The sequence below is a fragment of the Ailuropoda melanoleuca genome, chromosome 16 (assembly GCF_002007445.2).
Source record: "Ailuropoda melanoleuca isolate Jingjing chromosome 16, ASM200744v2, whole genome shotgun sequence".
Lineage (NCBI taxonomy): Eukaryota > Metazoa > Chordata > Mammalia > Carnivora > Ursidae > Ailuropoda > Ailuropoda melanoleuca.
The window spans coordinates 12,030,684-12,043,697 of record NC_048233.1 but is presented as its reverse complement, the minus strand read 5'-3'; the positions used below and the strand labels follow the sequence as shown (position 1 = coordinate 12,043,697).

The following is a 13,014-nucleotide window of genomic DNA, read 5'->3' as shown; positions in this document are numbered from 1 at the left end:
ACTTTAACCATTTTTTATTTTTTTAAAAGATTTTATCTATTTATTTGACAGAGAGAGAGACAGCCAGACAGAGGGAACACAAGCAGGGGGAGTGGGAGAGGAAGAAGCAAGCTCCCAGTGGAGCACGGAGCCCGATGCGGGGCTCGATCCCAGAACCCTGGGATCGCTCCCTGAGCCAAAGGCAGATGCTTAACAACTGAGCCACCCAGGCGCCCCAACCATTTTTTAAATTACAGATCAGTGGCATTAAGTATATTCACATTGTTGTACAACTATCACCCCTATGTCATTGTCTCTGACTTTGCTGATAGCTTTTGCCATGCAGAATATTATTGTTTTGGGGGTGCCTGGGTGGCACAGTGGTTAAGCATCTGCCTTCGGCTCAGGGAGTGATCCCGGTGTTATGGGATCGAGCCCCACATCAGGCTCCTCTGCTATGAGCCTGCTTCTTCCTCTCCCACTCCCCCTGCTTGTGTTCCCTCTCTCACTGGCTGTCTCTATCTCTGTCGAATAAATAAATAAAATCTTTAAAAAAAAAAAAAGAATATTATTGTTTTTATGTCATTGAATTTAACAATATTATATTTGATAGATTCTGCTTTGTTTCATCCCTAAAAAGACCTTCCCAACTCTCAGATTATGTTTTTTAAAAATCCTCTAAAGTTTCTTCTGGTATGGCTATAATTCCATTTTTTTACACTTTACTCTTTAATCCTCCAGGAATTGATACTGGCATAAAGCATGAGATAAGGATCCCACTCCATTTTTTTTAATGCCTATAGGAAATATATTTCCAACTAGACAAATTCATTTTAAATCCAAATGGGAAAAAAGCCAAGCAAAAGCAGCCAGGAAAGTTCCAGAAAAAAAAAAAAAGAAGAGTGAAGGGACTGGTTGGGTATGGAAGATTAGTGCTACCAGAAATTAAGACATAATTCTAAATTTGTAGTAATTAAAATAATATAGTCCTGAATTCATAAACTGATAGAACAATGGAATGGAATAGGATAATCAGAACTTATCAGAATTTAGTGTAAAAGTATAAATTTAATTGCCATCTTTATTACATTGAGTATTTCTATCCAAGAATATGGTGCACCTTTTTATTTGTTCAAGTTTTCCCTTAGAGATACATCCACAGAGTGAGAACGCTTCTCCATCTGCCCCCTGCCTTCCTGTCGTAAAAAGTTACCTGTGGACACTTTGGTGTCTAAATTGTTTTCCCGAGTCATTCCTAACATATTGGACTCCTCAATCTATTTACATAATGTGGAAAGCTGTTATCAAGTCTGATTTCATCAGACATATCTGTACCATATTTCCATAGTCTGGGCTCAAACCCAATACTAAGTGTTAAAGATGAAACAGTAGGTGTTAGGTGTTGGCAGAAATCTTTTCAAAGTTTCCAGAGGCTGTTTGGGCCTCACTTTCAGTTGGGAAATTCGGATGGCAGAGGGAAGTCACGTACTTCTCAGTATTACCAGTCTCCACTCTCAAAGATAGTGCTTCAAATTATCATAGGTGTTGGTCTAGAATAGCAATGTCTAACAGAAATACAATGGGGAGTCACATATGCAACTTAAAATTGTCCATTTAACCACGCTAAAAAAAGTAAAAAGAAACAGATGAAATTTAATATTTTTATTTAATCCAATATATCAAAAATATGATCACTTCAATATGTAATCAACATAAAACTTACTAATGAGGTATTTAACGTTCTTTTTCATACTAATTCTTGAAAACCTGGTGTGTATTTCACAATTACAGCACATCTCAATTTGGACTAACCACATTCAAATGCTCAACAGCCACACACCACTTCTGGCTACCATATTGGACAGTGCAACTCTAGAAGATGGTAAAGACCAAGGAAAATTGCTTAATTTACTGGATATCCATAAAGTTCAAGATTGGAAATATAGTATCTCAAGGGTCTAGAACAGACTTTGGAGGTATCTAGTCCTCACACTCACTTGATATATGTCGCTTGTCTACCATGTCCCCATCAAGGGGTCATCCAGACTAGTACCTGATTCACACTTCAGGAATGATGAACTCACTGCTTCCTGAAGCTAGCCCGTCCATCCCGGGGCGTTCTTAACTCAAACAAATTCCTTACTAAGGGCACAGGCAGATTGGTTTATGGTGGTCCAAGGAGCTTAGTTAGGTTGAGTAAGTAAAGGCTTAGTTGGGTTAGGAAGGATTGGAGGAGTTAAGAACTAAAAAATGGCCGGGGAAGTTAAGAACTGTTAAGACTGAACGCTGGGCTGAAGGCTGGGCTGGACGTCTGGTTAAAATCATCAGCTACACTGCAAGGAGAGTAACAGACCCCCAAAATGTACGTATATATGCTGGCTTCGCTAATCTGAAGATGGAGTGATTTTAATAATACTTTGAATTATTATAAACTTTTGAAATTTTTACAGCAAAGTAAAACATAATTGGGTTATAATTAGTAAGGGATATCCTTTCTATTAGACCTATAAGACAAATAACATTATCCTAAATCTTAAAGGACTTTATCAAAAGAATTTTCAGACCCAGAAACCAAAGGCACTTTAAAAGTCATGTTCCCTTTCTCAATTTTTTTCTCAATTTTATTTTAACATTTTCCTTACTCAAAAGCGTTCTGGAAATCAAAGAGAGAAAACTTCTTTTAAAAAATGCAATAAAAATGACAGCAACTGGTTGAATTATGCATGGTAGCTAAGTAGCGCTTGAAATAATAGACCTGAGCTATACTTACATCTCCCCTGTTTCTTTCCTCTCCCCCACCCCACTCCCCGCCCTTGGTTGAGGAGGTGTTCTTTTCCGGGCCACCTTCGCCCCCAGCCCCAGCCCTCCCCAAGTCTACCTTTCCAAGGCAGGGGAAGGTGCATCCTCTCCCGGGCTCCTGTCAGCGCCTCCCTAGCACCTCTGGCCAGCAGCCGGCGGAACGGCGCGCCCTGGACATCCATTAACGTTTTATACTACATCTCTGCCCCCGCCGAAGCTACTCAGTTTGTTTACCGCGGCCCCACGCTCCCTCACCCGCCTGCACCATATCAACCGTACTTCGGGGCAAAATGTTGGCACAGATGCTCCGCCCACCCGCCTCCCCAAAATCAGCTAAAACACCCCACCTCGGGTCACCGAAGTGGGTTTCGTTGTACGAGGTGGGGTAGTGTATTTTTTACAAGAAAACAAGCATCCAAAAAAAAAAAAAAAATTCAAACTGCACCGGCCGGCCAATGGGGAAGGAGCGGGAGGTGGGCGGAGGAAGAGCGTGGCGGGCGGGGCGGGCGCGGGGGCTGGTACCGCAGGGGATTCGTGAAAACGCGCCGGGCGCAAGGTTTGGGGCTTTTTTTTTTTTTTCCCCCTTTCCTCCCTTTCCTCCCAAACCAGCTGAAGCGCGAGACTCCGCCTGAAGCTGCAGCCTTTCGGATCCACCTTAAATCTTCAGTGGACTCGGCGCCGGGGTCAGTGGGCGCAGCCAATGCCAATCAAGTTTACAACCACCAGCACGGGAGGGAAAAAAAGAGGAAAAAAAATAATCTTCAAGTTCTCTAGTCCTACACACACTCAGACGGACGTACGCACTCACATACACAGGCACACAAAAGGAAGGAGGGGGTGGGGGGGACAGGCGCCCGAGTGAGGGGGGGAAATGTTTGCAAAACGCTCGTTTGGGGCTCAGTGCCCGCGGCCCGAGCGCTCGGGGAAGGCGCGCGGGAAGCGCGGCCCGACCCGAGCGCCATGATGGTCGCCGCGGTTCGGAGCCCATTTTCTGGAGGGGGAGCTGCAATGATGCAATCCCCCGGCCCCGCGTTCCGGCTGCGCGCCCTTCTCCCTGCCTTTTCTTCGCGTTCCTTTGAGGCGCGTCGACGTTTCGCGCCCAACACGCATCGATTTCTTTTTGTATTTTGTGCTTTCTGATAACTGCCTACTGTGTGTCCCCACGCGAGACAGGCTTGGGACGCGAACGGCTGCACGGGGATTTGAGTGTCCGTGCAAATACTCCACTTTCGCTTCTTCAGGGTCTGAGGCTGACCCCACCCCACCCCCAACCCCCACGCGAGCCGAGATCCGGGAGGTTCCTTCCCCGTGGGTGGAGGGGATCTAGTAGGACCGTGGGCCCTCCTTCCCTGCCCCCCCCAGTTCGTTTGCACGATTTTTACCTTAATGTTGGAGAGGAGGGAGGGGAGCGGGCGTAGGGTGTGGCTCAGGTGAAAGAGATGGCAAATTTAAAAAAAGAAATTCACACTCTGAAAAACAGATTGGAGATCCCACGCGTGCTTTTAAAACACGTTTTCAATCCAAAAAAGCTTATGAAGAGCAAGTGTCTACGCTCACAATGATGAAGATGAAATGGCGAAGGCAGCGTTCCGCGGCCGCCGGGAAAGGTCGCTCGGCGCGGCCGGGGCGGTGGGCGCGTTGAACCCGAAAGGCCGCGAGTCCCGCTCCAGTCCTGTGGATTTCCACGGCCTCCTCCGTCCCCTGGTCATGCCCCTGGCCCCACATTTTCCTATTTCTTCCCTGCCCCAGTCCCCCGCGCTGGACAGCGGGGGATGCAATGGAGTGAGGGGGGTACTTTGCAAAGCGGCTGTAAGGTTGGAAGCGACCCCGCAATCGGCTGTGGCGCTCGGCCCCTCCTGCGCGTCGCTGCGGTCCTCCTTGGCCGCCGGCGAGCGGAGAAGCCTTTCGAAATGCGCGGGGCTGCGGATCATTGGAGCCCAGGGTGGGGGTGGGAGCGGGCTGCTGCCCTGAAGGGTCCACGGACTCTGAAAGGTTCTCCCCTTCGTTCAGATCCCCCCACCGCTCTAGAATTGGCAAGGTGCTGGTGCGGAGGTTATGACTGGAAAGCAGTGGGGGCTTCCGCTTCTTTCTCAGCCCAGAGGAGAGATGATGAGGGAGGAAAGTGTGAGAAACCGGCCCGCGCCACTGCGCGGGCCGGCGCGCAGCCGCCCTCCACGGCCTGCGGGCGCCCCGGGCGCGGGAACTGCGCGCAGTGACCCGGACGACGCGGGCGCTGCAAGTGGCACAGGAGCAGCTAGACTCGATGAGCTTTTCGTCCTGGGGCACCAGCCAGCCGGACCCCGCAACTGCCGGGGCGGTAGGCTGCGGGGCCTCCGGGCGCTTCGGGGAGACGACGGCGCACTGGCCTGGGTAGCGGGGTAGCGGGTGGCTGGCGCCCGCGGCCGCATCCCCTCATAGGGACGCCCGCGGCGAGCCCCGCCGTCCGGGGCTGGGAAGAGGACACTCCGAATCTCGGGGACGCACTTGGAGAGTTGACACAGAACGTGTAAAGGATCGACCCGGTGACTTGGGGGCTGCGTTCCTGTGAACGTGCCTGGCGCGGCGAGCATCCACTTCTTTCTGGCCCAGCACTCCTAAAACGCAGTCTCTAAAAATTCACATTAAAGATGCCTCTCGAGGAAAGGAAAATGGGGTACAGGCAGCAATTAAGAGGATTTTTTCCTCTGTCAGAGACACTTTTTAAAGTGCTCTTTTTGGCTCAGAGAAACTAATTTTATTTCATTATTTCCTGACTCCATTCCTTCCTCCCCGTTTTGAATTGTTTTTCTTGCTTTCTCAGTGTTTTCCTGAAAAACACCTCATCTGCCTGTTTTGAATAGAATCACAAAAACACCTTTAGCCTTTAATTAAAATAATACCTGCGTGGAAGATGTAGCCCAGCCACCAAAAGACCTTATTTTCCCTTCCCTGCAGCCGAAAAGAGTCAACCTTTTTTTTTTTTTTTTTTTTTTTTGCCTTTTTTTTAAAGCAACTTCAGGTCAAAATAAGCTGAAACTATCTTGTTTAGAGCCCCTTTTGGGGTGCAGTAATGTAAATGCAAGTATTTAAGGGAAACCGTTTAACCCAAATTCAGATTTTTTGCAATTTAACCATCTGCAGATGCCTAGAAAAAATAATTTACTTTTACACCTTAGCTACATTTTTAAGAGAATGTGAAACAACAGGAATCATTTCTTAGTAAATTTGACTTTAAAATGCCTTGTTTAAATTTTTCTTATTTAAATAAAAAATATCTATCTCTGCCATGTGGATATGAGGCCCCAAACCCTCAGATTTGGTATTTAGCCAGTTCTAGGTTGTGTAGATTATAACCAGGAAATTTCAAAATTGAGGAATTTGTCATAAGTTCAATTTGAAGAATACCTGTTCTATCTAAATTAGTGTGGAATGCATGCCAATTTCTAGAGGATCTACACATATCTAATATTTTGGACAAGAGGTATAGATTAGATACTCTGAACAATTGCTCTCATTTCTCACAACACTTCCATGTATGTGTAAATACAGAATTTAGAGAAGTCACCATGTTACTTTCATTTTCAATCCTGCAAATGTGTGATCAGCCAGCCTACACTTACGTAAAAATTCTTGGTTCTGACACATATCCTATAAGACCTAAATATCTGAATTAATGGAGATTCGACAATCTTATTTATATGAAAATGTGGTTTTCCACTTTACATGTCTAAAGCTTTGCTCACTCATACAAAACTAAGTGGAAAATAGTGACTACTACATTCAGAGCCACATAAACATCATCTCAGACGTGGGCCTAAATTATCAAGATATTTGCCACTTCATGTTATATTTGTGTAAGTAAGACTGGAATGCCAGGTCAAATACCTCAAGCTTAATAAAGCACATTACATTTCACTCAATGAGTAGCTATGGGAAGTTTTATTGATTACTTAATATACATCATCTTTTTCACACATTACAAAAAATTATACTTGGCTCAGTATGCAACATTTTTAGCATACCCATATTATTTAACAGAAGAAGGGGAAAAAACCTATTCTACCCAATACAGCATTTACAAATGCACAAACATGCCACTTTGGCTTGTATATGATCTAGATTAAAAAAAAAAATCTCTTTTTAACATAAATAAGTTAGTATAGTTTTTCAGTGTCTTTACAGAGTTATGTACACAGGTACACTTCAAATGGTTTTGTTTCATACACATACACAGGCAATGTAAAAATACTGTTTAAAGATGTACTATCTATTTCAGTAATTCCACGTGTGCTTTTTGCTCTACACACTTTCCTTTAAAAACACCATTTCCTTTGGGCAAATTAACAAATAGAATGAGAAGCTTTAAATTAAAAATTATTTCATTGTTTTTTATGTGACATTACAGATCTTTAAAAAATATCCAAGGATTTAGAATTATTTTGACTGTGTCTACACAGCCCAAAATCCAAAGAAAATTAAGAAAATTTCTCAACAAACGTGATAAAAATTAGATGGTTGATTCTGAGCATTCAGAACTCCCCCCATACACCCCAGATTTTTGCCCAGAATTATCTGGAATGATTATCTAACTGCTGAATAATTAACTGGTAAATTCAAATTTTAAGAGGAACTGGGGGTGGGGGTGGGGGGAGGACTGAGGATAGTTTTTTGCTGTTCAACAACAACAACAACAAAAAAGCCATTTGCCAGTATATAATGGAATCATCAGAGCTCCCAAATGAGAAAAAGCTTCATGTAAAAATAATTAGCCATTATTTGCAACCAGTGTTCAAATTCGGAAGATTTTTTTAAAATGAAGTATCAGTTTTCACTGAAAGAGACATTACATCTTTAAAGAAAACAATTCAAACCCTTCCCCAAAACTGCTTCTCTCCATGCAAGTCCCAATATTTTTCTCCTTGCTCTAAAAGGAAGCAAGCTCTTCATACCCCCCCATGCCAATTCCTCAGCCCCACCCTCCCCTCCCTTCCCCCAAAGTTTATGTGCTACATAAAAGGTAAAAACTATATACACAGGTAGTACAATGAAGCAAATAAGGAAAAACCTAATTGCACAATGCTACATCCAATGCTTTTAGAGGCAGGTCATTTAAGAGTGCCTAAAATTTTAGTGTTATTGTTTTTGCTTTTCAGTGCTTATACAGGATGTCCATTCCATGGAGTCAGCGATATGTATTTAAAAATTTTAATTTATATCTTCCTTGCTTCATCAAGCAGTGATGTATCTGATAAACAAGGAAACGTGCTCTTAATTCTGCAAAAGAAAAAAAAAGAACAAAGAATTAGGAGAAAAGCACAGAATAACGTCACCAATAAAGCACAGGAATCATTTTGTCACTGTCTTAATTGTGAAATACCTGAGCGATGGAACAGAAAGTGTGTCCTAAACGCTGATGACACTAGTCCTCTCCATCCAATGTTTCCTTCACTGGATTTTTACTCTCCTCTGTGTCGTGGAGTTTTGTTTAGAGCAGTGGGTCTCACCAGTGGGCAGTTTTGCCCCCCAGGGGACATTTGGCAATGTTTGGAGACATTTTTGGTTGTCACACTGGGGGGCGGGGGGGGGAGTGCTACTTGCATCTGCTGGGAAGGCCAGGGATGTTGCCAAACATTCTACTAATGCACAGAACAGCCCCCACAACAAAGAATTATTCAGCCCAAAATGTCAATAGTGCAGAGGCTGAGAAACCCTGGTCTACAGAATCGGGGTCAAAGACAGTAAGAAAAGACAGGAAAATGAAGAAACTGTAATACTTAAAATCTTCTAAATTTGAGAAGTAACTGGAAATATTATTTATAAACGCTCTCCAGAGAAAATTCTATTCATATTTATTTCAAAACATTCTCATTTCTTAGTCATATGCAAAATATACACATGAATGCTTCTGAATAGGTCCTTACTACTATTTCTAGTATTCTCTGAACTGGCAATATTTACTAACAAATGCCCCTCTATATGTCAGAATGGGGTCAGATCAAAATCCAGTAGGTGTGATTCACTGTGGTTCATCTGATGAGCTAGGCTACAGGTCACAAACCACAAGTCCCAAGCTGCAGGTTGCTTCAGAAAAATTTTTTCATCCAATTTTCCCACTTCATGTATAGCTGTAATATAGATGTTCTACAGTGATCTTTTGTATAAGCTTTGAAAAATGTCAGATATGTGTGAAGAAATCACATATACGACACTATGATCTAAAAACACAACAAACTGGAATCTCACCTTAATCTCTATGTTCTTTATTCTTACTTTTTTATAAATGAGGATTTTAAATATTTATATCAACATCTACTAAGATTTCTTTATATGGGAAGCTATGAGTGTGTTTGGGGGGAAAAAAAGGTCATGGTCCTTGTCCATAAGAAGTTTTCAAACTATTAACATAGGCACTTTGATCATTATGGATAGCCAATCCACGGAAAGTTGAGGGCTGAATTATTCAAATTAGCTATTCATATTGATCAGATTTTAGTCGGTGGAAAAAAATCTCCACTTCTCTTGCATGGGGTAGAGCTACCTTCCCGAGCCCTCATATCTGTTATCGGTTTTCCCTACAAATACCCCAATCATCCTGTTATAGCACAAGCAGACAATTAGCATACACATGCTGACGTGTTCCTGGACTGCTTACTCCAGCAAAGTTAATTTAACTTCTGCTTTGCAACTTCAGTGTTAACAGAAATTCCATAGGAACCTTAGTATATTTCCATTTTATAGCTTTCCATTTTGGTTTTTTTAAAATACACAGGGTTCCTTTCCTGTTCCCCAAATTTGTAAGCAAACAGGGAAAGTGGCAGTTTGTGAAAACGATAGAAGAATGTAACATACCTCTCTATTCACATTGTTAACGACTGGATTAACCAAATATGACCTATCTGTACCTAACTTTTCCCTCAAATTTTAAATTTAATCACTTACATGCCATTTTCCCATGTATGGCTCAAAATCTGTTACTGACTTGACTTGAACCTCTGGGAAATGAGTTCTCATGAAGTGGGACTGTGGCATATCCCAGTTCTTGTTCAGATGGGGGAAAGAACCTATTGTTCCCAACAAGTTTTGGTGGGATTCACTGGGAACTGACCTTCCTACTCATCAGGGCCTCGGTCACAAGTACTTGGCTAGGACGCTTGCTCTGGTTATTCCGTGTTTCAAGGAAAAAATGATCGCAGGACGTAGAAAGTGTGAAAAAGTTACAGTATCCCCACCAGTGATTCCCAGCCTTCCCATTCCTACTTTTTGACCTCAGGAAATATAAACAAAACAAAAACCCACAAGCTGTAGTCTGCCAGCCACCACTAAGATCGGGTATCTCGGGGTTTGAAAGCCCGATTCGGGGTGTCAGTTACCTGCTCCTAGTAATCAACCCACCGAGCAGTTTACGTTTGACGTCTTCGGAGGCCCGGCTTCTTGGGCGTCTGCTCCACTGAACCCGCGTTCGCGTTCGGGGAACCGTCTGAGACATTTTCTTCTGTTCTGTTGGCTCTTTTGTTTTGAGGAGAGGAATCTAAGGGCAAGAGGGAATTTTAAAAAGAACACACACAACCTTTATTAGAAAAACAATGGCTGACAGAAGTTGGCACAATAGTCAGGGGATGAAAAACCCACACCTCCACCCACAGTCCTGAATCCGTCATTCCCGGTGGCCTTTAGGGCACAAAATGAGGTTGTTTTCACATAACAGAAAGTGTATTCTACGCCCCAAAGCTCTCTCTCCATTGCAAAGAGGGAGGCCGTTGATAAACACCCTAACGCAGTCACAGACCTGACCGCTGGCCAGCGGGGAGGAACTGCGATGTTTTCGGTTGGAGAAATTATCAGATAATACCACCTCGGGCTCCTGACTTAAAAATCATCAACAGACAGGCAGGCGGCCGGACAGCATTTAAAACCTAAGATTAGGGCAGTTGGCTCCCCCAGAGCTGAATCGAAATGCAGTGAAAAGAGCGGGGAGGTTAAGACCCTCCAGCGGGCCAAAGCGGTGCCCCGGACTGACCGAGATTTTTGCTTGGGGAAGGGTCCTTACCGTCTGTGGCAGGTCGCTTCCTTATCCCAGTGCACTGCTCCGCTAACCCGGTCTGGTTGTCCGGCGTATCAGTCTTTTGGTCTACCAAATGTGTGTCCTCTGAGTTTGCCTGAGACCCAATTAAAGGCACCGCCTGGCGGTTCCCGCTGACGTCCTGGCTCTCCTGCGCCGGCACCTTGCAGACGCCTTTGGGTGGCCGCGGGGGTCTGTAGTAGAACTCGGGCAAGCTGCCCTTCTCCACCTCCTGCCACTCGTATTTGCCCTCCAGGGGCTTGTGATTCTGGAAGTCAAAATTCCACTTGCGCTGGCTTGCCTCTTCCATGTCTCTGCAGTGCTTCTCCAAGTCCCGGGTCAACTCTTCGTGGTTGACCGGGCCGAAGAGGTTTCTGCAGGCGGAGGGCTTGGGGTACTCCGCCTGTCTGGCATCCATCCGCTCTAGGCTCGGGCTCCCGTTAGACACTCGCACGTTTGACATCTTCCTCCCCGGTCTTCACGACCGCCTCGCGCGCGCGCTCCGAAAACAAAACTGAACAAAACAAAACGCCCCGACCCAGCCCGAACCCCTCTTATAAGCCCTGCGACCGCGCTCGGAGCCAAGAGAAACAAACACGGACAAGTAACTGCCCGAGCGTCAGGGGCGCGCTGGCTTTGGGGGAGGGGTGAGGGGAAGCCCCGGCCAGGCAGCCGAGAGCCGCCGCCGATCAAGTGTACCGGCGAGCGGGAGGGCGGGGAGGGGAGGGGAGAGGAGAGAGGAGGGGGTGGCAAAGCCAGTCCAAGTCCGGGCTGCTGCGAGCCCGCGGGTCCCGCCAACCGAGCGGCTCTCCAAACCTTGCCGGCGTCGGAGTCGCGGAGCGGCGAGGCAGTGGGGAGAGGGGAGGGGGAAAAAAACACCCCGAAAAGACGAGCCCCCTTTTTTTAGTTGCCCAATATGGCGGTGGAAGGGAGGCTGACGAAGAAGAAAATGATTGACACCGCAAGTCTATTTAAACAGAGGAGGAGATCCATTGGTTGCGGCGCCGGGAGCCGCCCCGCCGAGGCTGGCGAGCGCGGCCTTAAGGTGGCCCAGGCGGCTGCGGCGCCTCCCCGCCTGCCCGCGCGCGCCCAGTCCGACAGCGCCGCCCGGAGATTGGCTGGTCGCGTGACTGCCGGAGGTGTGCCGCTGCCAGCAAACCTGCTCCGGCTGGCCTCGGAGAAATTAAAAACGAGACAAACAAACTCGCCAAACGGCCGGGAAGCCGGGGAGGGGCGGGGGCGGCGGGGCCTCGGGTTCAGGTCCCGGCGCTGCGTTGCCTGGCGCGCCCGCTCCTCGCCCGGGGAACGGAGGGGCAGGATCAGATGATCACCAGGGTGGCTGGCGGCTGCTTTTACGCCTCGGTGGCGATCTTGTTTTCCCGGCACTCGCCGAGCCTGGGGTGCGGGCCGCTGGGGGCGGAGGCAGGCGGTGGGAGCTCTAACCCCAGCTGGGCTCTCGCCGGTGGCCCCCACCTCTGGCACTGCGGGGAGGCAGGGTGGCCTGCGCGGAGGGGCTGGGAGCCCCCCTGCCTGGGTGCCTCAGCTGGGGGTGAGCAGTGGTTAGCTCACTCTTAACCTAGAAGTCTCTGCTGTTCTAGGGGAGGCGGGGAGCTTTGGGAAGAAGCCAAGGCGAACATAGGCTCAGCACTTACAGTGTATTCTGAACCCAGGCTCTCCCTCAATAAAAATAAGGATTTCAAGATCAAAAACTCCACTGGTCTCCCAAGTCCCTAATAAACTCTGTAGCTGTCTCAGACACACTTAGGTTTCAAAAGCGAGGTTACACCCCTGACCCAGGTTCTGGCTTCCTGAGCACAGTTAAAGCCGTGGACATGGGCTGCGTGTGGGAACTCGTCTCCTCTTTTTATTTTTCAATTCTTTCCCGGGTTGTAGCCGTTTCCTCCACCTGACTCCACCGCCAAATACAACAGCTCTTTCCTTCCTCCACCTTTCTCTCCCCCCAGATTCACTGCTCCAACCCTCCCAGAACAAAATTTAGATGCGAGTGAATGCCTTTACAGGGCTACAAGTCGTCGAAGGGTGAAAGTAATCTGCAAGTCCACATGATGAAATGATTCATAAAACCCACCACAACTCTATCCTCACGTCTGACATTATTACTTGGGCGTTTCTCTACTCCCCCTTGCAACTTGACCTACCAGTATGATCCTGAGCAGGAAGGTGGGACTGAAAACAGT

At 46.5% G+C, this 13,014-nt stretch overlaps 2 protein-coding genes across 4 annotated transcripts in view; both read right to left on the bottom strand.

Annotated features, from left to right (window-relative positions):
- The window catches only part of APOLD1 (apolipoprotein L domain containing 1), a 52,653-nt gene extending 47,903 nt beyond the window's left edge, over nt 1-4,750 (bottom strand). For both annotated transcript variants that reach the window (XM_034644643.1, XM_034644644.1), the window contains exon 1: nt 2,858-4,750. The gene's annotated coding sequence lies outside the window, so the exon portion shown is untranslated. The remainder of the gene's footprint in view (nt 1-2,857) is intronic.
- Nucleotides 4,751-6,677: 1,927 nt separating this feature from the next.
- Nucleotides 6,678-11,749, bottom strand: CDKN1B (cyclin dependent kinase inhibitor 1B). Of its 2 annotated transcripts, none has more exons than XM_019798305.2 (3): nt 10,805-11,749; nt 10,128-10,285; nt 6,678-8,031 (listed from the first exon to the last, which is right to left on the bottom strand). In XM_019798305.2, the coding sequence occupies exons 1-2, from the start codon at nt 11,277-11,279 to the stop codon at nt 10,158-10,160; spliced, it is 603 nt and encodes a 200-aa protein (XP_019653864.1). In that variant the 5' UTR covers nt 11,280-11,749; the 3' UTR covers nt 6,678-8,031; nt 10,128-10,157. The 2 variants fall into 2 exon arrangements, with proteins under 2 accessions (XP_019653864.1, XP_002918025.1); XM_002917979.4 differs by having other exon boundaries at nt 10,150-10,285; nt 10,805-11,748.
- Nucleotides 11,750-13,014: the final 1,265 nt, after the last annotated feature.